Consider the following 26,693-nt stretch of genomic DNA (forward strand, 5'->3'; position numbering starts at 1 on the left):
TAGGAAAAAAAAATCAAAATCAAATCAATCAAAAGGAAGAATCCAATGGAAGGGTGGTGAGGAAGATGGGAGAGCAAAAGCAAGCAGACCGAGTTGATGGCATTCTCTGGCTTCAAGCAACTGTTCCATCTCAGGGCAAAGTGGCCGCAAGCCTGCCCACAGCAACCCTGATGCCCATCCCCGAGCCCCCCAAATTCGAGCCCCTCTCCTCGCACCCCTTTTCTCATTCCATCCCAAGGACGTCTGGTTCTCGGGGGTACCCTGTTCTTAACCAGCCCTGGACGATTCCCTCTTCTTTTCTCCCCGTCGTCCTTGTTTTGGAGAAAAAAGTCATGATTGACCATGAAGCACCTGGTGGTGGTGACAGCTCGATCTCCTTCACGCCTCTCCCTTCTGCTCCCCACCCCATGCTCTTCCCCCTAACTCCCGTCCCCCACCGCTCCACCGAGACCGAGACGGTGACCGTTTCCACTGCTGCAGTCTCAGACGAAGCCGGTGGCACTCTTATTGGATGACATCTCTGCCCCACCCTCCTTCAAGTTTCATAGGTCACCGATGACCTCAGATTACTAAAGACAATTTCTTCCCCCCTGGTTCTCTTTCTCCTTGATTTTCCTGCAGCATCTGACATTGGCACCACTCCCTCCTCACTGACATTTTCTCCCTTTCTGTTGCCAGGATTTTATGCTATGCTGAGTCTTCCACTTTTCCGAAACCCCAGGCAATGTTTGTTTGTTCTCCCTCTGCCTCTTTCTCCCAACTTCGTACATATCCTAAAAGCCAGCCCTAGGCCCTCCTTCTTGCTGGACGGCCCCCTGACTTGGCATCACTGGTTCCCTGTTCCTGTCTCCCGAGCTGACTGCCCCCCCAAACGTGGATATTCACCACTGACCCCTGCATGGGTCCCGTGCAACTGGACATTCTCAATGACGGAAACAGGTCCATGCCTGCCCTGGCCAGGAGGGTAGCCATTCATCATATGTAGCTAATGAGCACCTGAAATGTGGTTAGCCTGAATGAGAAACCGAATTTATAATTCTCTCTTATTTCCATGAATTTAACTCACATTTAATTCACCACATGTGGCTTGCATCTACTGTACTGAACAGCACAGTTCTAGATGCTTTCACTTAAGCACCATGATTTCTGGTGGAATATGGTCACAACCAAAAGCCTTCCAGAACGTATTCTTCCTCCTAGCATCTCTGTCCGCACTCAAAGCTCAAATGCTCCCCGGGCGCCTGGGTGGCTCAGTCCATTAAACATCAGACTCTTGGTTTCGGCTCAGGGTCCTGAGATCAAGCCCCGTGTTGGGCTCTGTGCTGAGCAGGAGTCTTCTTGGGATTCTCTCTCTCTCTCTCCCTCTGCACCCCTCCCACCTGGGTTACACGCTCTCTCTAAAATAAATAAATCAATCTTAAAAAAAACCCTCAAATGCTACCTTTGGTGTTCCCACTCCAATTCCTCATAAGCAGCCTCTGGTTCCCACTGACTCTACCTGGAAGTATCCCCACTCTCTGCATCACCCCTGGGTCGCCCCTGTGTCTCATGGCCATGCCCCATTTAGGTCCTCATTCAAACCTACACAGTCAGCTGGGTCTCCCACCTCAACACATCTTGTCATCACTGCTGATCTAATCTGACTCCAACGCTGCTCTACCATGTCGCTTCCCTGCCTTACCAAACCCACAGGGCCTCCCCACATTCTCTTGCTTCAAGGTCCACATCCTTTTTTGCTTTTCAAGAAAACCACCCAGGAGAATGTAGTGCCATCGAGCCTGGTCTTGCTGTCTTCCATGGTTCTCTCTGCATGCACGTGCACGTGCGCACACACACACACACACACACACACACACACGCACACTCAACCACCCCTTCCTGGAGGACCAACTCCCTAGCACATGAATATACCATCTCACTCCTGCCTTGAAGCTTGGCTTTTCAATTTCTACCTTTCAAGATAAAGCTGAATACTCCCACCACTTTGCATTTCTCTGGAAATCCAGAGATTTCCAAGCCCTGCCGGACACACCTCACCCCTAAATTGCTAGGGCATTTATAAGAATGTTATCTTGTCCTGATAACTATTGTTTTGGGGGTATTATCCTCTTCTCCCCAATTAGACCACAAGGCAGTGAGTCGTCTTCTTCAGTAACCTCCATCAGACTTAGCTCAGAACCGAGCATGTGGTAGATGCTTAGTGCTTCATGAACACTTCTGGACTCATCAGCAGGTTCAGGATAAGAACTGGACATGCCACTACCCGAGAACTCAGTGAACAGTAAACCCACATCGTTAATTATTTACTCCTTGCTTCCCTTCCTCCTTTTCTTCTCCTCCATTTGTTCTCGCCTTTTCCAGCTTCAATTCTCTCATATGCCTGCTTCTTCCCTTCTTTCAGAAAATCAGATGAGCTAATCATGACAGGTCAGGGTACAGAGTGTAAGATTTTCTATTGTCTCCTGGAGATGGTGTCCATGGTTAATGCTTCTGATGCCACATAATCAACGTTTTTTTTTGAGATTTTATTTATTTACTTGAGAAAGAGCAATAGAGAGAGAGAGAGAGAGCGCGCACAGAGAAAAAGGGAGAAGCAGACTCCCCACTGAGCAGGGAGCCCAACTTGGGGCTCCATCCCAGGACCCTGAGATCATGACCTGAACCAAAGGCAGATACTTAACCGACTGAGCCACCCAGGCATCCCAATCAATGTGTTTCTATTGAGGAAGTTATGCTATAGAATACAGAGGTAAAATCATGACAGACATCTGTTACTTACTAGTTTGGTGTCACTGGATAGACAATTTAACCTTTATGAGCCTCATTTCTTGGGCAGGTAAAATAAGGATAAAAACATCTCACTGTAATTTTACTAGGGAACTACAAAGTTAAATAAAATAACAAACGATGGGCTAAGGATATAGGATTGGATGTACCAGACACAGAACGCATGCACATCATGGATGACCTAGCCATTTTCATTTTAGAGAATGATCTAGAAGGGCAATATTTAAACCAGAAGAACTCCTGAAAGTGCAAAATTCCAGGCTGTGTCAACTAATCCGAAGGAAAATAATCATCTGGAAATCACGAACAGCCCAAGAGGGCTGCACAGGGCCATGTAGAGGTGAGAGGGCATCAAGACAGGTCTCCTTCCTCTCAGGAATGATGAGGCAGAACAGAACTGTAAAAGGGAAAAAAGCAGTCCTCATCCAGAGGCCAAGCAGACAGCAGCTACCCAAAAGCAGGAGGAAACCACTCTTTGGTTTCCCACCCACAGGAGCTAAATAGGACCTTGAATTCCGGACAAAGCCTCTCTTTTCACTTCCTCCTGCTAATAGAAAGAGGCTCAGAAAAACCACTCCCAACTTTTCACTGCCAAGGGTCGCTTTGTTATTTTTCCCCACAGAACCTATGCTTTGAAAAATTGTAAATGCAACAGAGTAGATAAAATGCCTAACACATTGACTAACACAGATCAGTTGTGCCATAAATGTTAGTGACGTAAAACATGTGATTATTTGTTTCTCCTCATGTTTTTCTAAACAAGACAGAGTATCATCAGAGTTCTGAGCAGAATGAGATAGATAACCAGGCTTGTCCTAATAGGAGACAAGTCTACCATTCCTTTTCATAAAACCTTTGGAGTAGGTGAGTTTTGGATTTCAGGATTTTTCAGATTTTATAAAGATCACACAGGCTATATATTGTATGCCAGACACTGCCACCAGAAGGGTATGGGGCAGAACTGCACAATCAAACACAGAATCTTTCTACAATTTAATGTGTGAATATAAAATCTATAAAAAATCTATAAAATATGTTCTACATTCTGAAATCTAGATTTTCAAAGGTCTCATAAAATCTATACATTCACACGAGTGCAGATTAGGTTCTCTGCCAAATGAGTTCTGATCAGGTTAGGTTTTTGGCCCTAAATTAGTAATGTAGAACTCTGCACCTTCAGAGTTGTTGAACTTAGGAATTCCAAAGGAATGGTGTACCTATTCTATTCTATGTAGTTCTTTAAAAAAGAGGTAGGTAGTCTTTTTGAAAGAGTCCATTAAGCTTTAGGAAATGTAAAAAATAGTGGGAAGCAATTTCAAAACTTACTACAAAGCGACAATAATCAAAACAGTGTGGTACTGGCATTAGAATAATAGACACGTAGAGAGTATGGAAGAGAATTCAGAGTCCAGAAAGGAGTCAAATATCAATTGTTAATTGAATTTTAACAAGGGTGCGAGGGAAAAAAATAGTCTCTTCAACAAGTCGTTCTTGGGCAGTTAGATTTCCACATGCATGAGAATGACGCTGAAATTTTACCTCACACCAAATATAAAAATTAAGTCAAAATGGGCCCAAAGCCTAACTGTAAGAGCTAAAACTATAAAGCTCTTAGAAGAAAGCAGAGTGATAAGTCTCTGTAACCTTGGGTTAGGAAATGTTTTCTTAGCTATGACACCAAACACATAAGGAACAAAAGAAAAAGTAGACAGATTGGACTCCATAAAAATGAAAGACATCTGTGCATCAAAGGACACTCTCAAGAAAATGAAAGGACAACCCACAGACAGAATGTGAGAAAATATTTGCAAATGATATTATCTGATAAGGGTCTAGTATCTCGAATATATAAAGAACTCCTACAACTCAACAACAAAAAGACAATTTAGAAACGGGCAAAGGACTTGAACAGAAATTGCTTTAAAGAATATATGCACATGGCCGGCAGGTACATGAAAAGATGTTTAACATCATTAGTTGTGAAGGAAATGCAAAATAAAACCACAAGGCGATATGGCTTTACATCCACTTGGATGGTTATAATTAAAAGGACGAAAGGAAAATAAGTATTGGTGAGCATATGAGGAAACTGGAGCCTTCATCTGTTGTTGGGAGGTATGTAAAATGGGGCAGGAGCTGTGGAAAACAGTTTTTGGTTCCTCAATAAGTTAAACATAACAAAAACTTTTGCATGAATATTCATAGCAGCACTATTCACAAGAGCCAAAAGGTAGAAACGACTCAAATGTCCATTGACTGAAGAAGGGACAAATAGAATATGCCATCCACGCAATGAAATATTATTCAGTCATGAAAAGGAGTGAAGAACTGGTCCGTGCCACAACACGGATGAAGCTTGAAAACATGCTAGGTGAAAGAAGCCAGGCAAAAAGGCCATATATTACATGCTTCCATTTATTTGCACTATTGAGATTAGGCAAATCCAGACAGAGGGAAGCAGACTGTCAGTTGCCGGAGGCTTGGGATGCGGGAGATGAGGAGTGACTGCTAATAGGCACAGGGTTTCCTTTATTTTTGGAAGCAGATAGTGATGATGGTTGCACATTATTATCAATGTACTAAATGTTACTGAATTATACACTGTAAAATGATTAAAATGGTGAATTTTATGTTATGTGAATTTTACCTCAAAGATAGTGAGTAGACAATGATTAGCTCCTGAAGGACCAAGGCATCTGGAAACCTTAGGGTTTTTTTTTGGAATAACCAGCCAGGATGTTGGAAACACACTATAAAGAATCTGGATGATAATTAAAATTGGTGTTGTGCTTTTCTAAAGATGGGGACAGATTTTAGGAACTCCAGGAATAGAAAGCAGAGTTCACCAGCCTTGTCACTATTGTCATTTTGGGCTGGATACCGCCATGTGGTGGGGCTGTCCTGGGCGCTTTGACAGGTTTAGCAGCGTCCCTGGCCCCTACCCACTAGATGCCAACAGTGCCTCCCAGCCCGACTGGGACACTGTGACAACCAAAAATGCCTCCACACGGTGCCAGATGTCCCCGGGGAGCAAAGTCACCCCTGGTTGAGAACTACCGTTATGACTTCTGCAGGACGGTTTGTTTTTCTGGGATTTTACCTTTTCCCGGAGAGTCTCCTTTAAAGGAATCCACTTCTAAGATCGTCCTTTAGTTATCTCCTGACAACACTGAAATCATTTTTTAAAAAAACAACATGGTTGTTGATTGCAAGGAAGCTTCCAAAAACCTCTCTCATTATAAGGGATCAACTACGTGATCAACTTGTAAACAGCAGTTTCTCACTGGCAACCACATGGCCTGGCAATAAGCTAAATGTGGATAGCACATAAAAAAAGAAAGAAAGAAAGTTAGTGTGCAACGTTCCCTTTTCAAACCCTTTTTGGGCAAAGACTACGGCTCTGCCAGCATTCCAGAATAATGACAGCTGATGTGCCCTTTGTCAACTTTCCCTCCTTCTCCTTTGAAAATGCGGACCTAACTCCTTCCAGAAGCTCCTCCGATACCCTCTACTGAGTCTGGAATCAGACACCGTTAGCACAGAGAGCAACCTGTGCTCTAGACCCTCCTCCCCCTCAGCGGCCGCTGCCAGGGAAGCGAGGCTGGGCGTCCAGGACCCCAGTCCCCTGGCTGCTTCACCCCTACCCCCCCGTGCCACTTTTATCTGTTTCCTATCATAGGCTTCTGACTACTTCATCTGAAGCTGGAGTTCCATTCGATTTCATGTGAACCAGGAGTTCTGAAGCTGAGAAGTTTGAACGCCACCGGCTCCACACGAGCCCCCTCTTCTGCCGATGAGGAACCGAAACCCAGACTTTCAACTCATGGCCAGACTGCTTTCCCCTCTTCCAGGGAAGGCAGCCAAGCAGCTCCAGCAAGAGGTCGCTCCACGTCTGCTCTGCCTCAGTTTCTGCTTCCCTACATGAGCACACAACTTCTACCGTACAGCCTCGTTCAGGGAATTAAATTGATGTAATAAGCAGCACGTAAGCACCACTGCTATGGACTGAATGTTTGTGTCCCCCTCCAAATTCATTTGTTGAAGCCCTAACCCCAGTGTGGAAGTCTCTGGAGGAGGGACCTTTGGGAGGTGATGTGGGTTAGTCTGATTCTGCCATGGAAGGACAGCGCGAGACACTGGCCATCTGTGAAGCAAGAGGAGGCCAAGCCCCTGACCATGTTACACCCTGATCTTGAACTTCCCAGCTTCTAAAACTGTAAGAAATAACTGTTGTTTAAGATAGCCAGTCTGTGGTATCCTGTTACAGCAGCTTGAAGTGACTGAGAGAACAACCTATCACATGAGCTATGTAAACTACTTCATCTCTTTCTCTAGGAAGAGGCTTGTTAACTCTTCACATGATTCCATCTAAACCTCATATGGTCAGGGCCACAAGAGAAGGCTCAGCTTACGGGACTACCCAGGGGTTCTGCCATTGTCTAGCCCCACAGGTATCTTCCTCTAGCTGTTCTTGTCTGGCACCACAAGCTTCCGTGGTGCCGAAGGAAATGGTCACACATCGGATTATTCTCATTTCTGCTTCACATTCCGGTATCATGGCGAGAGGTACCTGAGCCGAGGAGGTGACGTCAGTCAAGGTCAAGCTGAACTTCCTCATCCCCTTTCTAAGTTCTTAGTAAATCTAAAAGAATATGCATAGATGACATTTTACATCACTGCTGAAAGACATGAGGGAAAGGCAATATCCATGAGCCAGAACCTCTTGAGAAATTTCTGGAAACTACAGATTGGTCACAAACAGCCTGAATGAAGGACTGATAAATCTTCAGTTTATCTCAGGAAAAGAGGGTAAAGGTAAGGTTTCTCACAGTTGCTGCTCAGTGACGCCCCCCAGGGGCTTTGAATAATGATGCTGGAGACACAGGCAAACTCAGGGAGAGCTTTTCAAGGACAAATCTCAGCTGTATTCAAGCTTCTGAGAAGAGTACGATGTTGAGGTTCCCACAGGGTGGGAAGCCCGTCGCTTTTCCCAGGCAAGGTCAGCAGACAAGTAAAAGGAGGCTCTCTGGGAAGTGGATCCCAGAGAGAGCCCAGACTTCCTTGTCATGCCACAAGAAAAAGATGCCACCACACCCCCTGTGCCAAGCAAACAGGACAAACAAACTGCTGCATGAGACTGAAACCTTTTCCTTCTAGCTCCTTCTTGGCTCCCTATGGATGGACAGGTCTGTACTCTGGCAAACTTAAACTACAACAAAGACAATTCTTTTCCTTCACCCCTTAATCTGGGTCTGAAAGATGGGCACAGGGACCCACCCAGTTCCAACCAGAGCCCACTTCATATTTTATTTTCAGGTCATCCCTAATGAGGATGAACAAAACGAGAAGGATTACTGTTCACATGAAAAGATTCAGCTGTTCAGTAGACAAAGTGGATGTAAGAAGTCAGAGCAAAAGTCCACCTTTCAGACAGTCCTATGGAAGAAAACCTCTAAGCTGTATTGCAATGGAACATCAGGAGCTGCTGGGTTTATAAAGTGAGTCTAGGCAAGAATGATGAGGGAACAATGTGCCAATAAAATGGAGTGGAGCAGAGAAAAGGTGGAGGAGACCGAGCATTACTAAGACTGACTACGTGAAACTAACTACAACTGTGAGAAACTTGAATGAAGCCAGAGGAAGACAGTTGAAAAGATGACTTATCTGAGGGGGAAAAAGCAAAAGGAAAAGGAGGGCGATACAGGAGATCCAAAACATAGCTACACTGAATTCGAAGGGAAAGAATGAAGCAGCGGAAGTGAGCACTGGAGAAGCTATCTTTAAATCCAGGCCAAAAAAATGTGCAGTAGGTTCCAGGCAACACAACGAAAATTGCCCCCAAAGCAGAAATTTCCAGGAGACATTTTTTTTAATTTGACTGGGAAAAAAATTCTATCAGCATCTTGGCTAGAAAATATATACTTATGCAAAGAGAATATTTGACAAGTCAAAAACAAAAACAATAATCAAGTTGACCTCAAGTCATTTATAAAGTGTTTAATACCAAGAAAAGAAGGAGTAAGGACAGTATCTTGAAATAAAAAAATATATATACATATAATTTAAGTTTTATATACAGAGAAGTTGCTGTTCGTGTGTTTAGGCTCAGGCATGTAAGGGCTTAGAAAATGTGTTTTGCTTATGTCTTCGTTGGTAAAAATTTTTAGGTGTTATACTCAGTTTTACTATAGTAGTAAACATTTGAAACCTTGTGAAGCATGCAGGCTCTGTAGGAACTCCTCAAGTCTGCCATCACTATAGCATGGAAGCAGGTATGGACGATTTGTAAGCCAATGGGCATGGATGTGTTCCAATAAAACTTTATTTACAAAAACAGGCCAGAGTTTGCTGGCCCTTGTTCCACACGGTAGACAAAGCAATATCCTGAGCTCATGAGTGAGTAAATCACAGTATATAATGAAAGGGCAATTAGTATTATTAAGCTAAATTATAGAAAGACACAAAAGCAGGATAATAATGCAATCATTTAATAGCAATAATCTAAATTTAAATGTGAAATTTTATTAACCCAAAGATGTGAGTTTCAGGGAGAAAAGAAAGTCCAAGTATGCTAAACTGCTTCCCTCACATGGGCAAAGGTGACTGACAAAAGTTGTGGCAAAAAAGAACTGAAGGTTAAAAAAATGTTTTTGAAAAGCTCTTAAAAAAAAAAAACCAGAAAAGAAAAAGAAAAGCTCTAAGATAACTTCTCCTAGAAATAAAAATAGGAGACAACCTTTCCAAAACACTGCAGAATTAAAAAGCAAAGAAAATAAATGGTCCAATTTGCAAGAGACAGAAAACAAAGAAAAGGAAGCAAGCATAAAGCCAGAAAGCATAAAGCAAGAAGACAAACATCAAACAAAATATATCTGTTATAATCGCTGGAAATTAGTTAAATCCTTACTGAGAGACAACTATCCGGATCAGGTGCATACACTATAAAAAAATCTATGTGATGCAAGACACACAAGCTGGTATATAAGAAGACACGCAAGGGTATGTTGGCAAATGCAAACAAAAACACATTAAAGAGTACAGTATTAATTTTTTAAGTGTACATCAAGGAAAAATAAATAGGACAAAAAGTCTATCTTTTTTTTTTTTAAAGATTTTATTTGTTTATTTGACAGAGAGAGAGATAGCGAAAGCAGGAACACAAGCAGGGGGAGTGGGAGAGGGAGAAGCAGGCTTCCCGCTGAGCAGGGAGCCCGATGTGGGGCTCGATCCCAGGACCCTGGGATCAGGACCTGAGCCGAAGGCAGACGCTTAACGACTGAGCCACCCAGGCGCCCCCAAAAAATCTATCTTTAATGAAGATATTATTGATTCAGTATTTTAAGTATCAAGCAACTGCATCAGCATATATAAAGCCAACCTGTTAAAAACAGAATAATTGGAGAATTATTCCCAGTAGCTGTGTGACGCTAATCATACCTCTCTTGATATTTGACGAAGAAAGTAGATGATGGATAAAGATAAAGAATAGCAATTTAGGAAGATCTTTAAAATGCCACTATTAAAGCTGAGTTAACATGTACCTATTAAATATGAAATCTATTAAATATGCTAATTATTGATCATATTGAGTCATAAAGAAAACCTCAACAAATTCCATAAGCTAGACATGATTTAGTTCACATTTTCTGACCACACTGTAGTAAATCTGAAATTGGTCTTTAGAAGTGGGGGATTTAAAACGCCAATTATTTTCAAAATAACAGACAACAAGAACACTGCAAGGAATCCTCTTCTGTCTACACAGGACAAAGGGAACATTAAAAGGGGAAAGACAGGGCAACTAAATGAGAGCACTGCTTGGCAAAACACAGGACAAGGAGCTCAAGTTTGCTTGAAGGAAAACGTACAGCTTCGACTGTTTTGAATCGTAGACAAGGAAGAATTAAAATACATGAAGCAGACATTCTGTGAAAGGTAATAAAAAAAGAGCAAAATATAACCAGACAAAGTAAAAGAAAGAAATTTCTAAAGATTAAGTTGTTGCACTGAAAAACAGATTAAAAGGATCGCTACATCCAGGACATGGGTTCCTTGAAAAGACTAGTAAGACAGACTATTTTCCAGGACATCTCAGCGAAGACGGAAAGAAGAAAACATAAGCACATGATGTGGGAAATGAGAAAGATAGAACAGAAATGAAAAATTAAAGAATTTCCTGTAGAGTTCTATGCGAAAATGTTAAGCCTCAATGAGAAGGAAAATGGAAAATAAGAAAACAAAGATTATCAAATCTGACAATCAGAATAGACCACTATCCATGGAAGAAATAGAAACCAGTCTCCAAGAATTGCATCCATAAAAGGAGCTGTGCCCAAATGTTTTACGGGCAAGTTCTTTCAAACCTTCAAAGAACACATAATTCTTATGCTATTTAAACTGTTACAGATTGTAGAAAAAAATGAAAAGTGTCACAGTTGGCTTTATGATGTTAACATAAACTTGATACCAAAATGTGACAAAACAAGCATAATAAAATAAAACAATACATTCAATTCACATAGAAATACAGATGCAATCCAGAAATAAGAGATTTAGTATCACACAGTAGAATAAAAAAGAACAATGCCACTGATCAAGAGAGAATTTAATCCAAGAATACACGGATAGGTTAATATTATGAAATAAAATTTATCATATCAGTGTCAATGAAAAAAGTTGATAGTGATGGGTAGCACAAAAGGAGCATTTGATAAAATTAAAAATTCAATTTTGATAAGATGTTTCTATAAGCTATAGAAAGATACCACACCTTGATATGATGAAATGTGTTGATCTAAAACCAACAAGGAGTGCCATATCTAATGCTGAACCACCGAAGCAGCGTTTCCCAAATTTACTACTGTAATAGTTTTCTAGGACATGTTAGTAAGTGTGATGAAAAGTAAAGTGTAAAAAATAGTTCCAAAGTGGTTAGGGAAATGAATGGAGCGACATGTCATATGTCTTAACAGGAGGGCTCGGCATGATAAAAATGTCACTTTTCAAATTAAACTATGCATCCTAAAAATTTATGATTAACATGTGACAGGATTTGTGTGTGGTGGGGGCCTGTGGGGGACAGGGTTTTTCTGGAAAAATGAATGTGCAAGGATGGACAAGATTTCATCCAGGGGCCTCAAACCAGAAAATGTTAAAATGTATTATGAAACCACAATAATTAAAATAACGTATAGAACTGTCAAATTACTGTGATGTACATCTGACATATGTATAATATTTATTATATTATATTCTAATATATTATTATATAAAATATTACGTTATATACTATCATATTATACATAAAAACATATACTATAAGTATTATACTTGTTATAAATATAAATATTATATTAATATTTCATATAAATATACATATAATATTACATTATTTGTGAATCACACTACAACAAAAAAAGAATAAAAATTTTTTATTGAAAAAGAATAGTGTGGCACCAATGCCACAGCAGAGAGATGCAAATTACGGAACGGATGTGGGAGTCCCAAGATTCTTTTTAATACAACAAAGGTGGTTTTCCAAATAAGAGAGGAAAGGATATATTATTCACCCAATCTTTTAAGAATATCTGCCTAAAAAAAAAAAGAGAGAGAATATCCGGCTAACCATTTCAAAATCTATATGGTTAGACATCACCTACCAAAATACAAAAATAAATTCCAGATAGATTACAAATGATGCCCTGAAAGAACTCGGGGAAAATAGTGGTTATGTAACTGGCATTGGGGAACATCTCTCCAAGCATCCCCAGGGGGACAAAACTCATATAAATAATTAGATTAAAATATGTGACTACATAAAAATGTTAAATGCCCATATATTTGCGAAAACCACAAAAACAATAAAATGCAAAAAAAACCCAATGGGAAGCATAGTTGCTAAATATGTGCAAGAATTATATTACTAAATACTCCTCATCTTTATTCCCTTTTTAGCAAACCTCTCCATCTGTCTGCAATCCATTTGCCTTTCCACAGAAGGTGGACGCCGCCCTGGGAAGAAGGAGGACCTGAGTCAGAGGAACGTCCCATTTAGCCAGAAAAAGGAAGGGAATGTTTTCCCCATCTAACTTCTATAGGTGGACTGTGGGGGGAAATGGGGAAGGAGGTAGTGGAAAGAGGCGGCTGGGTGTTCGTTCTGAGCTCCCCTCTCAACAAGGACTTCGAGGCATTTAAGATAAAGGTGGGATTGAAGGTGATTTTTCCCATCCTCCATTCTGGGTGTCTGGGAGATGCCACATGACAGCTACCGCACCATGAAAGTTACAGCCAGCACGGCTCGGCAGAGAGCAAACCCGGTCAACACACCTGTATGGTGTGGTGTGGTGTGTGTGGTGTGTGGGGCATGGTGTGGTATGCGTGGTATCTGTGGTGTGGTGTGGTGTGTGTGGTATGGTATGGTGTGCAGGGTGTGGTGTGTGTGGTGTGTGCAGTGTGGTGTGGTGTGTAGTGTGGTATGGTGTGTGGTGTGGTGTGGTGTGTGTGTAGTGTGGTGTGGTATGGTGTATGTGGTGTGGTGTGTGTGGTGTGGTATGGTGTGTGGTAGGTGTGGTGTGTGTGGTGTGGTATGGTGTGTGGTAGGTGTGCTGTGGTGTGGTGTGTGTGGTGTGGTATGGTGTGGTGTGGTGTGGTGTGGTGTGGTGTGTGGGGTGTGGTGTGGTGTGTGGGGTGTGGTATGGTGTGTGGCGTGGTGTGGTGTCTGTGGTGTGGTGTGGTGTGTGTGGTGTGGAAGGAACCCATGGGGCTCTCCATGCCTTAAGACAGGGGTGAAACATTGCTGAGGATTTTAGCTCAGGAGCAAGAGGTGATCACGGGGGCTCCAGGGACAAAGTGACTCCCTGGCCAATGGCAACAGAGCAGTTATCTCCCCAGCCAGGAAAGAATGGAGTCACAGGCAAACTTTGAGGGTCTGAAGTCCCAGGGAGGACTGTGTGGGGCTGGGTCATCAAGTGGGACAACGGGCCACAATGAACAGCCTCAGACTCATTAGGGAACAACTAGTGTTTAGTCACTCGACTACACCAACCTCCCCAATGCAGGACACTAAAAATCACACTTAAGGATCAGTCAAGGGTCCTAATTTCCTATCCATATACCCATGAGATCATGTGAGCCCCTGGACCTGGTCAACAACTTAGCAGGCAAATCTGTACAGCTTGTGTTACTTCAAAGAGGCTAAGTATATAAAGACGCTTAAATGATGGGATCAGGCCGAGCTTATTGGATTTGACTAAAAGTGTGTGTGTGTGTGTGTGTGTATTTCCATGAAGTTCATGAAAAAGATCACATCCCTTTTTCGAAAATAAAGAAGCTACATTTTCTCAGCAATATCTGATTATAGCATGAGAAAAGAACTGGCAACCCAGTATATACTATAAATAAGTGATTAATATCTTCAGTGTATAAAACGAGCTTACAAATAGAAAAGAAATAAAAATAAATGGGTTTATAAAAAGCGGCCAAAATGCACAGACAAGCAATTTCACATTACAAAAGTCGAAATACAAATGACTAATAAGAATACAGGGGGAAATTTTTCAAATAGCAAAGAAACATACAATTTAAAAATGAGAAGCCACAATGCAAGCATCCAGCTGGCAAACCAAAGAGCGCTAAAATACAGGGAACCTGCTAGACAAGGAAGGTAGGTCTTCCCATCTGAACCTGAGACCGTGAGGCAACAAAACACAGCAATGCCTTCGTCCTTAAGTGCTCTCTCCTTCAGAGTAATGACTTGCCTGTCTGCAGCCTGATTTGAAAGAGTCGACTATTGTTCAAAGTATTGTTGGAACTAATTCTAGATGTTTTCTGAGCCTGCAGCACATTCTTTTGAATATGACGGTAAATCTTCATTGACAGTTTCATCTCATGGAAAGAGCCAGAATTAATTTAAAGCCAAGTCTGCTTATACTATTTGTGATCAGAGAAAGGTTTTCTCATAAATCTGTTCTGGAGGCCATGACAAAGAGGCATTCCAGAACTATGTAGCAGCTCATGGAAATAACTATTTGCCACCGCAGGTGCTAAGGATGGTACCTGGCAGGACGTCTCTCACCTGTCCGGTGTAAAGGTCTCCCACTGGCCTGTCCACAGTCCTCTTTCCACGAAGCCTTTGACAGTATGAAATATAGGCTTCGTCATGTCACCCTCGTTCCTGGTCAAAAACTCATAAAATGGCTTGAAAAGCGTATTTGGTCTGGTTCCTTTCTCCCCAGCTTCATTTGTTACCAGCTATCTCACAGACCTTCAGTTCTGGCCACACCAGTCGTCTGGAAAATCCTCATGGACATCTAGTCAACCTTGTTGGAGTCCTTGCCCATTCTGCTCCCCACCCCCACCCCCCCCCCCGCCACCCTCTCAGCCACCGAACATCTCCCCATCCTGCACATCTCGGCTCAAAGGTCAAGCCTTCCTTCACAGCAAGACTTTTCTGCCCTCCCTGCTCAGGGTCGTTCTTAGCCACAGTATATGTTTTCAAGGCACCACCTATGTCCTCTTCACTGTGCAGTTTGGATTTTTTAATCAGACATTATCTGATCCAAAGAGATTAGAAGCCTGCAGGAAGGCGAGGACCCAGACTCTTTTTATTTGGTGCATGGCATAAAGCCCAGTATACCGGAAGTCCTCAATAAATAACTAGCAGATGAAAGAGAAATGTTATTTGATATGCTTGTGAGGTAGATAGGCCACAAGATGGTCAGAATAATCCTCCCTCCTTCTCTGCATCTGCCACTCACCCATCAGGACATCAAGCTATGTCCTTCGCCCTTCCACCTATGTGGGCCTTGTGACTTGCTTTCACTGCAGAATGAGACAGCAGTGACACTGGGCCAGGCCTGGGCCTAATTCTTCAAAGGCCTGGCAGTGTCTGCCCTGGTTCTCTTAGAGAGAACAGCCATCCTGTAAAAAAGCTGGTCTAGGGGCGCTTGGGTGGCTCAGTCACTTAAGTGTCTGACTCTTGGTTTCAACTCAGGTCATGATCTCAGGGTTGTGGGATCAAGCACCGTGTCGGGCTCTGCGCTCTGCAGGGAATATGCTGGAGATTGTCTCTCCCTTTCTGTCTCCCTCTATTCCTCCCCTTGCTCATGCTCATGCTCTCGCTCTCTCTCTCCTTCTAACATAAATACTTAAAATTAATAAAAAAGAAAGAAAAAGAAAGAAAGAAGGCAGGAAGGCAAGGAAGGAAGGAAGGAAGGAAGAAAGGAACAAGGAAGGAAGGAAGGAAGGAAGGAAGGAAGGAAGGAAGGAAGGAAGGAAGAAAGAAAGAAAGAAAGAAAGAAAGAAAGAAAGAAAGAAAGAAAGAAAGAAAGAAAGAAAGAAAGAAAGAAAGAAAGAGAAAGAGAGAAAAAAAGAAAGAGAAAGAAAGAAAGAAAACGAGCAAGCTGGTCTACACCACTGGAGGAAGAAAGGCCACCAGTTCTGAAAGCCAGCCCAGGTCAGATATACTGGGTCTTGACTCATCCCTGCCCCACAGAATCATGAGCTATAAAACAGTTGTTGCTTTAGACTACTATGTTTTGGGATGGTTTGTGGTACAGCCGGAGTAACCGAGAAACAGGCCTCTATCTTAAAATCGTAATGGCTCTCAGATTATCGTCACACCATTATCTCTAAGAGGTCAATCTTCTCAGGTTAAGAATCAGGGGCCTGTAACAAAGCAACCCAATGTCTGGTTATTTTGGGCATCCACAAGAGTCAAGAGTTGTTATATGTCCTTTATATGTCATTACCTGCACTTGCCCTTTTTTCTTGCCGTGTCTCACACATCACCGTCTGAAACTTTGCTATGCATTTCATTGTGCAGATTTTCAGCTCCATTAGGGCAGGGATTTTTTTCTTGTTTTTTTCTCCAGCAATTCTAGCTGCCTGGCACGTAGTAGATGCTCAATGAAATTTTGTTGAATGAATGAATCATTCTTTATCTCACTGCTTCTACCCGATAAGCCCCTTGCAAGATCTACCTGCCCTCAAACACCCCATTTTTTTAAAGATTTTATTTATTTATTTGACAGAGAGAGACACAGTGAGAGAGGGACCACAAGCAGGGAGAGTGGGAGAGGGAGAAGCAGGCTTCCCGCTGAGCAGGGAGCCCGACGCATGGCTTGATCCCAGGACCCCGGGATCATGACCTGAGTCGAAGGCAGATGCTTAACAACTGAGCCACCCAGGCGCCCCTCAAACACCCCATTTTAAAACACATTCTTTCTCCTCACTACGGCATGGTCTGCTATCTTTTTAATTTTAACATAAATATAAAATATTCCATGTCCACAGGAACCACAGCTCAGCCCAACACAGCCTCCTTTGACTCAGAGGTAACAGCAATGACTAGGTCCAATAATAATGCCTATTTTGTATTGAAATCAGAGAACCAGAGTTTAGACATACACCGATGTGTTCAGTAAATGTTGCCCCCTTTATCCCTTTCTTTCTGACATTCTCTCTTTCTTGGACCTCCAAAGGCATCTACACACTACCTATGTCAGTAACGGTCTGCAAGTCACACACGCACTGATAAAATTCACATTTATGGCCATTTACTCTCTGCTAGGCACTGTGCCAGGTGGTCGATCTGTACAACACGTCCTATTTTATGAAAAAGAAAGCCTAGCTTTCAATCTCAGGCCACGACTTTTCCCACTCAGCCCGATGACTCTGGAACTGGCAGGCTCTAGACCAAGGGATAAAGTAAGCAAAGATGATGTACACGCTTTAGGTGCTGGAGCTCCCCCCGAGACACATTTTTCACCTTTCTATTCTCCCTGTTCAGCTCCATGATCAAAACCTGGCTTTTCAAAACATTCACTCCAAGGTATCAATGACTGATAACAGCCTCAGAGGTGACACCCCTCCCTACAAGGGGTTCTGACTTTCAGCCAAACGTTGAGGATGCAAAAAGAAAACAAGACTTGAGGGTGGGCAAGTCAGATTTCTACCAGCAATCACACTATTCAGTCGAGTCTAGCAACCAGCCTAGCCTTGATGGGAAGAGCTGGGGAGGAAGGAAGTGCGGGGGCAGTGAGGAGCCCTCTCACAGGGTAGAAGGGCGGCCCTCGGCCATGAAGGAGTGCTCACTCACTATCCTGGGCCAGTTCCTACACGTGTGGGCGCTTTCTTCTCAGCTTTGTATACCACACACATCCCTTCCTTAGTTTCTAACCCTGCTGTTCTCTGACAGCCTAGCTCAGACTGATAATCTCTTCTTCCCAAGAAGTACTTGTCATACTTAAGAGCTTGTGTCCATTGTATATGATAATCTAATGGCCCATTTATTCTTCCTGTTCACATTTTGCATGAAAAATGTACCTAAGACAGTTACTAAAAACAAATAACATCTCACTGATGGCCCAGCAGAAGCAGTGCAGGCTTCAAGTCCCTGCTCAGTCAACAGTGGTACATCTAGAAGTTTCCACAGTGCCCCCAGACACAGTTAACTGTGATATTCCTTCGCACTTCTAATACCACTTCATAGACTTGTGATAATTGTTCCTAATTTGTTTCCTTAACCAGACTGTGACGGCCTTGAGGGCAGGGAATGTGCTTTATTCATCTTTTTGTTGTAACTCAGTGCCTGGTACTTACTATACAGTCAATAAATCCTGGAAGAAATAGGCTCTTGCTCACGTGGTGGCATGAAGACACTGTGGACCACAGATCCTGGTATGTTGAGGGACCTTTTGCCGACCGAGCAGCCTGGTCAGACTGCCAACTGTACATTTTCAATTTCCCTCCTGCTTCACTGCATTATTAGGATTTAAAGGAGGCCCAGTGATTCTGGGTGCTCCTGTCTTACCACGACTTCCTGCCACTGTAACCTTTCACCTCAATGTTAATAATTCCCCAGGAGAGCAGATACAGGAGGTAGGCCCTGGTTAGACCAGAGTTCCCTTTTGTCTACTATCTGAATCTGTATGACTCCTAATCTGTTCCAGTTTATGTCCCTGCATAAACATGTCTTTACTGTGGTGCCTAGGTATGGTCAATCATCAGCAACATTCCCCATAATCCTCAGCCTCTTAGCTATTAGAGAGTAACACACAACTTCTTGACTGGTCTTACTTTCAACTTATGACTATAAATCTCAAATATGTCCTTAGGACTTTCTGGTGACTCCACTAAATTTCCATAATCTATTTACTCCTTGCCTCAACGATTAGTATTTCGCATCTTCTTTTGCTCGTCAAACCAGCATCATTTCCTATTCCTTCCTCACTTGTAGCTGATGATCTTGCTTTTCATTAGGTCAAAGGCATAAATATATTCTGAAGAGCTGATTGCCTCTCCTCTCCATATCTGCTTGCCTCTGTCCTTTAATAGTCCCTGGCTTCTCCCTCACTTCCCAGCACTCCACTTGGGCACTGAATCCCACCTCCTCCCGGGCCTATACCATCAGCAACTCTATTCCATCGTTCCCTCAGAATATAAACGTGGTATCCTATCTCCCACTTTTGGAAATTCTCTCTAGATCCTTCCGGCTCTCCTCTATTTCCCTGCTCCACTGTCTAGGAAAACCTTTCCCAAGAGTTGTCTCTTTTCACTGTTCCCACTTCCTCATCTTTTATTCTTTCTAGGAAGCACACAGTCAGGCTTTTGTCTCCCTCATTCCATGAGACTATTATCTTTAACGGACATCCTCATATCACCAAGGACCTCCACATGGCCAAGTCCAATGTTGATTCCCAGCCCTCCTCTGACTTGGCCAAGCAGTAGTCTGTGACACAGCTGAATACTCTTGCCTTCTCGAAACATTTCCATTTGGCTTTGGGAACAACGCAGTCTCCTGGTTTTCCTCCTTCCTCCCTGGTCACTCCTTCTCAACTTCTTCTGCTAGTTGGTTCTCCTCCTCTCCCCGGCCCTCGAATGCCAGAATGCGCCAGGTTCAGTTCTTATCTCTCTTTTCTCTCCGTATGTCCTCCCTTGTAGATCTGTCCACTTCTGTGGCTTTGAATATGTTGATGTGTCTGTCCCCAGGTTACATGGTAGCCCAGCAGCCCCTTGCAGCTCTGAACTCATGTATCTAACTGCCACTTGGCATCTCTACTTAGATGTTGAATAGACACTACTCAGCGTGGCTACACAAAATAAATACGTGTGTTTCTGCTCCTGCCAGCCCCTAACAACTCCTTCATTCTCTAGTTTTCCCAGTCTCAGCCAAATGCACTACTGTTTGCCCAGGGGCTTAGGCCCCAGACCCAGAAGTTACCTTTAATTCCTCTCTTTTTTTCTCATACCCTATGTCCAAACGTGTCAGTTCCACCTGTGAAATAAGTGCTGAACGTGATCACTTCTCACCACCCCCACCTGTTTCACCCAAGCGCTAGGCATCACGACCTTTCCACCCTTGGCTGCTCTAACAGCCTCCCAACCAGTTTCCCTGCTTCCACAGTCATCTCCCCAAACAGCCCACACTCCACCCAGCAACCGGAGTGATCCTTTAAAAATATAAAACCAGCCACTCCCCTCCTAAAACCTGTCTGGATGGCTTCCCATGGCAATTGGAATAATATGCAAATTCTACTTGGGCCTAAAAGACCCACATCACTCTGACCTAGTCTGTCTCCACAACCCGTTTTTGAACCTGTCTGCCCATGCATTCTCTGTAGTTCAGCCACTCTGGCCTCTTTGCTCTGCCTTGAACAGGTCAGGCTATTTCCCATCTCTGGACTTGCCGTCCCTCTACCCAAAAGGCCCTTCTGGACTTGGCAATGTTTACTCCTCACTTCAGTTAGGTCTGCTCCAATATCACCTCTTCAGAGAGAACTCCTCTGACCACCCAGCCCACTGCCCTGCAAATCTTTATCCTCTTAACTGGTTTACTTTTTCAATAATACTTAGTAATCCTTGACTTCTTGAGATATATTTGTTTGTCCATTTCCCCTAAAAGAATGCGAACATTTTACTGGTATAGAGTTTGTTGCCTTGTTCAGCCTATATGCGTAGAACAAGTGCTCCATACATACTTGAGGGCATGGATGCACGAATAAGCTTCAGGAGGAAGTAAGAGACGGGACACAGAAAGGTAGGGAAGCTGTGATTCAGGCAAGAGTGTTATTTAAATAAATTCCAAGCTGTGATGTACTTCCAGGGACAGAGTCAGCAATAACGATGGGCAGGCACAATCGAAAGCCAGGTTAGTGGACTCAGAGGGCCTCTCAAGCAGCCCCGTTAGATAGAAATTTCTGCAACAATGAAAATGCACACTATCTCTGCTGTCCCCAGCAGTAGCCACTGGCCATGTGTGGCTATTGAGCACTTGAACTTTGGCTAGTGGGAATGAGGGACTGGATATTAATTATCTTGAACTTTAATTTGCATTAAATAGCCACATGTGGCTGGTGGCTATGGTATTAGCGAAGCTCTAGAACCTGCAGAATCTCCCCCCACCCCAATTTGGGATTTCAGAATAATAATGCATTCCTCACTGAGTTGTGGAGAGGATGAATGAGATAAAGAGCCTGGACAAATGAAGTTTTGAGTTAGCCCTCAAAAACGAATAGCTGCTATTATGACACAGAGTTGCAAATTAAAGTATTTCAATGCACGCTGCTTAAATTTGGCTCTAAAGTGCCTGAAACGAACTTTTATTAATTTTTATCATAAATTTTTTTGTTTGGTAGAGTTAGTGGACAAATGTGTGGGTCTATATTTGAGCTCACAAACTAAAAATAGCAAACAACCATTTTGGGATCTCATGAAGGCCTTTCAGAGATAGATGACTATTCCAAGTGGATCAGCTTGCTGATACTTACAATGAGCTAATTAGCTTTGACAATAGCTAATATGGCATTTGCAAAAGTTGGATTTGTAACATTACTGTATTATTTTCAAACAGTGTCATCTGCAACTTCCAGAATGATCTTGGATAAGAGTACTGTTCGTTTTAATACTATTAAAATAAAGGGGAAAGTATCACTTATTGGAAACATTATGTTGAATTCTTTAAAGCTTAAATTCGTTTGGACATAAAATCATTTTTTTTTTTTCTTGTCAGTGGCTGGCCACACTTTCTTCCATACTGAAACCAGAAAACAAAATTAACACAGATATAGAACATAAGCAGACCATTATGACTAACCCTTACAAATAATCTAATCTAATAATAAAATTACACATTTGTTCAGAATAAGTATGGTGCTTATTTTTAGGCCAAGAGAATTTGCAGTCCATAGCAGCAGAGGCGAAAAGTGGCATTCCACAGCCCCTGCCCAAGTGTGTGCTGGAGACTCTGAGACTCCAGAGAAGAGGGATCTATTTAAATTAAACACAAGCTTAACGGCATTAAGAAAAGTTGACGTTCTTATTAAGGAGACCGATTAATCTGTTGGAAGCTACTTTACAGTAGTTGAAAAAGTGCCCTAGGACATAATAATATAAATGAAACTGGGAGAAGAAAGGGAACTAAAATTCACTCTTCTATAAAGGAGCATTTTCCTAACTGCCCCCCCACCGCACACCGCGCTTTGCTGTTTGAAATGCAGATCCTTTTTCTTCCCCACACCCCCCCACCCCCCCGCACCGACTGTGAGTCTGGGGTGGCAGAGGGGAACAGGATGTGAAGATCCCTAAATACCAAGGTCAGGTGTTTAAAGACTTACCAATGGGCATCACCAAGAAAAAAGGCAGCCAGCAGAGGACGAAGCAGCCGACCACGATGCCCAGTGTTTTGGCCGCTTTCTTCTCCCGGGAAAACTTGAGGAGCCTCACGGAGAAGTGCGTCTTGTTCTTGGCGCTGGCCACCCCGGTGCCTCCTACGGGGACATTTTTCCGATGGATGCGGAGCGTCACCTGCTCCGAGTCCGACTTGTCGGTCTTGAGGCCAGACTTGAGGCCCCTGCTTTCCCTCTTGGCCACCACGTAGACCCGGCAGTACATGACCAGGATGATGGTCAGTGGCACGTAGAAGGAGCCCAGCGCCGAGAAGAGCACGTAGCCGGGCTCCTCGGTGATGTGGCAGATAGTCTCGTCCTCCGGGGCCGGCTGCCTCCAGCCAAAGAGTGGCCCGATGGAGATGACGAGGGAGAGGGCCCAGACACAGAGCAGAGCCATGAGACCCCTCTTCTGGGTGACGATGGTGGGGTAGCGCAGCGGGTAGCTCACACCTATATAGCGGTCGATGGAGATGATGCAGAGTCCCATGATGGACGCGGTGCAGCACAGGACGTCCACCGCCGCCCAGATGTTGCAGAAGACCCTTCCAAAGGCCCAGTAGCCCAGGATCTCGAAGATAGCTGAGAAGGGCAGCACGGTGGAGGTGAGTAGTAGGTCGGCCACCGCCAGGTTGACGATGTAGTAGTGAGTGACCGAGTGCAGATGCCGGTGGCAGGCCACGGAGAGGATCACGAGGATGTTGCCCAGCACACCGAAAATGATTAGGCCCCCCAAGATCACCCCGAGCAGAATGGCCTTGGATATGTTCACCGGTGCGGGCGGGTGGGTGCAGTTGGAACTGTCGGAGGCATTTCCAGAGAGAAACACCATGGTCCCAGCCGGGGCCGGCGAGGTCCGGCTCTCGAGAGCCACCCCCGGGCGAGGGCGGAGGCGGAAGCGAGGGAGCAGAGTCAAAAGGTCTCGGCTCGGGGGAGCCTTGCCCGTTGGGATTAGCTGGGGGTGAGAGAGAGCGCGCGGGTGGGAAGCAGCCCCGGTCTGCCGTGCAAACCCTCAGAAAGCCACGCAGAGGGGCAGGGCGTTAAAGGCGACATGGCCAGGGGCGCGCGGGGCTACACGCGGAGCCTATCCACCGGTTGCGCTGGCCTCCGGCCCCAACTCCCTTCCTACCCGAGGCTTGGTGCGAAGCTGGAGGAGGCACGTTGGCAAAACGCAGTCGCAGAATTACCGGGGCCCGCTTCTGCGTACTGTCTGATCCGTCCTGCTTAGAAGATTCAGCATTCTGCACATAATTTGGAATTCAACAGTGCAGCGCCAGTCTCCCCGCAAACCACAGTCAAGTACCGGTTTGCCGTCGACTCTCAAAGGCGGGGACCGCTGGCATCTGGGCGCTTCTGCCGGCCCGCAGTTACCCACAGGGTGAATGGCCCGCGGTGGATTCGTGCTAGATCCAGCTTCTCTGCGCGCAGGCCGGGGGAAGTGGATAAAATGTTGGCCAGGACCGAGGCGGCTGAGGGGCGTTGTTTGCCCGAGTCCTCCTGAAAGAGCGCAAAGAGAAAGGCGGAGTGTATAGCAGACGGCCCGGGGAGCGCGGCCAAAGCCGGCTCGACGGACCGTGGGCGGCGGCTGGGGGCCCCGCCGACTCTGCGGTCCCGGAGCGGCGTGCCCTGCCGCAGCACAGGCGGCGCGCGAGCGGACCGCGCGCCGGGCTCTCTGCCGCTGGGAACCTGCCCTGGCGCGCGGCCCGAGGCCTCTGGCCCGCTCCAAGATCCGAAGCAAACAAACCCCAAGCTGCGGCGGCCAATTACGAGCGGCCGCGCAGCGAAATTAAACCCCGCGAAGCTCGCTAGGCGGGACTGCGGCTGGTGTGTGCGTTTGTGTGTGTCGCGCAGAGCCGAGTCGGTGAAAACTGGCGGTTGCCATTTGAACAGGTTGCATCGCAGCCACCTGGAGGGGGCGGCCTGGGAGAGGGAACCGCAGCGACCCGGGGACCGCAGACGAGGCCGTGCCACGCGCACGTTCACGCCGGAGGAATTCACACTCGGGTGTGCGGTGCGCGCCGGTCTGTGGACCAGCCAAGCCGGCTCGAGAGCCAGGTCCCGAGCAAAGCCTGGCGGGGCCCGAGGGCTGAACGCGACCCAGGTCGGTCCAGGAGCCCTTTTCAAGCCGCAGGATCGGAGGTGCCGGAGGACTTGAGCCTCCAGCCACACCCGGACGGGCTGCGCGGGTGCAGGCGAAGTGGTGGGAAGGGCAAGCGCTACTCTGCAGAAGGGGCTTTGCAAGTGGCGGTCACTGCGGCTTTGGTGGCCTTAAAAATCAAGCGGAAAGGGGGACGCTTCGGTTTTCTGGGCTGGGGGCCATGGTCTGTGTGAGAAACTTAGGTTTCCACGGCCCGCGAGGCGACCACAGGGACTCAGGCAGGAATGCGAGGACTGGGGACCCATCTTGCCTTCTAAGGACTCTGGCTGGGGGCGGGGCCCTGAGGCAGGACCCTAGGGGCAAAGGCCCTTGTGAAAAATCACCAGTGCAAGAGCTCACAGGTGGTACTAAAAGCAAGCAACTGCGGAAAGCCTCTTTACCACGGGGCGATAAATACGGGCTGAAAAACACACTTGTTAACTAGGAGGTAACTTTCTAGAATCTATAAGGGAAACAGGGTGGGGTGGGAATGCTGGTGTCACAGCGGGTGAAAAAAGCGGGGGGGGGGCGCTTAGGGAAAGTGCGGGATCCGGCTCACGGGGAAGCAAGGGAGATGTGCCTTCACCCACCCGGCCCTGCTGGACCCCCGAGTCCCGCGCCGAAGCGCACTCACCTGGAGCGGGAAGCGGACCGGGAGTTCGGTCCCACGAGCAGCCCTGCCGCCTCCTCTCTGGAGGAAGAGGCGACCGTCTCACCGAGGAACCAATTCTTAGTTCTTCTGCACCCGCTGACTCACCCCTCCACCACAGATGTCTTTAAGCTCCCAGCTCACTATCGCTTTACCTGCAGAATTTAAAATAGTGAAAATAGGAAAAGAAAAAAAAAATCCAATAGCCAACCAATAACTCCACATTCATCCTTTAAATATTCAGCTCCCCGACATCAGCAAAGAATGGCAAGGAACTTTGCAGCTAGCTCTCGCTGACGTCACACAGGCAGTTGCCCCAGCGAGTACGGTAATCGGCTGTTTACCGTATTACTCTGCGGCAACAGGCAGAATGCGCACAGCCGTATTTTTTTTTTTTTTTCCGGCTCCCGCTTGTCTTGGGTGGATTAAGATCTCGCTTTACTTTAAAAAGATATATGTATGGGTATGTGTTTGTGTGTAACTTTTATTTATAGTAAATAACTTATTTAAATGATATGATTTTTTTTAAATAAAGAAAAATTGACACTTGCTGGACAGATACTATTGCATGTATAGTGTGCTCAAAGACATGACCTAAAAGTTACATTTGAACGGCTTTATTCAATTAATACTTGAACTAGGTTCTGTTAAAAATCAAGAAGAGCATGTTGTTATGCCAAATACGCAGGTAAATTATATCATTTGCAGATGTTTTGAGATGAGAGTAAAATCAGATAACATTTAATAAATCTGATTGTAATAAAATTATGATTCCAAGAAGATAACGTGAGCATATCTAACCTTTATTAAATATGATCCATCTCTCATTTCTTTAGACAAATGGATTTAAAAAAGCATTATAGTCCCGCTGTAGTTTCTTACACAGTTTAGTGTTGGTAAAGTGCCACAAATTCTCTTCCAGTTTTTATAAGAAAATGTATTTTTTTCTTTAAATTTTTTATTGTTATGTTAATCACCATACATTACATCATTAGTTTTGGATGTAGTGTTCCATGATTCATTGTTTGTGCATAACACCCAGTGCTCCACGCAGAACGAGCCCTCTTTAATACTCATCACCAGGCTAACCCATCCCCCCACCCCCATCCCCTCTAGAACCCTCAGTTTGGACTCTGGAAAAAAAAAAAGAAAATGTATTTTTTAAGGGAATGTTACTTCTGTTGCTTTTAATTCTCGTTGATTCATAATAGTTGGCATATGAAAAGCTGACATCACCAGTTTTATTTACTTTTTTTCTGGTAAATTCCATATTCTGTTTACCTTGCAATTGAATAAAGCCATACGTGTTTTTGGAATATTGGGAAAATACTAGAATTTTCTCTGATTCCCACCTCCTACATCATCCTCTTTCATCTTTATTGATTTAGACAAAATACTGTTCTTAAAGTATTTACTAGTAACAAAGAGAGAACTTTGACCAATGGTTTGCATTGGA

At 44.6% G+C, this 26,693-nt stretch overlaps 1 protein-coding gene across 1 annotated transcript in view; it reads right to left on the reverse strand.

The window, feature by feature from the left end:
- The window catches only part of ADRA1A (adrenoceptor alpha 1A), a 105,078-nt gene extending 81,795 nt beyond the window's left edge, over nucleotides 1-23,283 (reverse strand). Inside the window, exon 1 of the mRNA XM_028114383.2 lies at nucleotides 22,401-23,283. Within this exon, the coding sequence (XP_027970184.1) occupies nucleotides 22,401-23,283 (883 nt within the window). The remainder of the gene's footprint in view (nucleotides 1-22,400) is intronic.
- Between the last annotated feature and the right edge of the window lie 3,410 nt (nucleotides 23,284-26,693).

This window comes from Eumetopias jubatus, unplaced genomic scaffold (assembly GCF_037043125.1).
Source record: "Eumetopias jubatus isolate StellerSeaLion01/CBP00866 unplaced genomic scaffold, mEumJub1_p1.0 scaffold_2, whole genome shotgun sequence".
NCBI classification, from domain to species: Eukaryota; Metazoa; Chordata; class Mammalia; order Carnivora; family Otariidae; genus Eumetopias; species Eumetopias jubatus.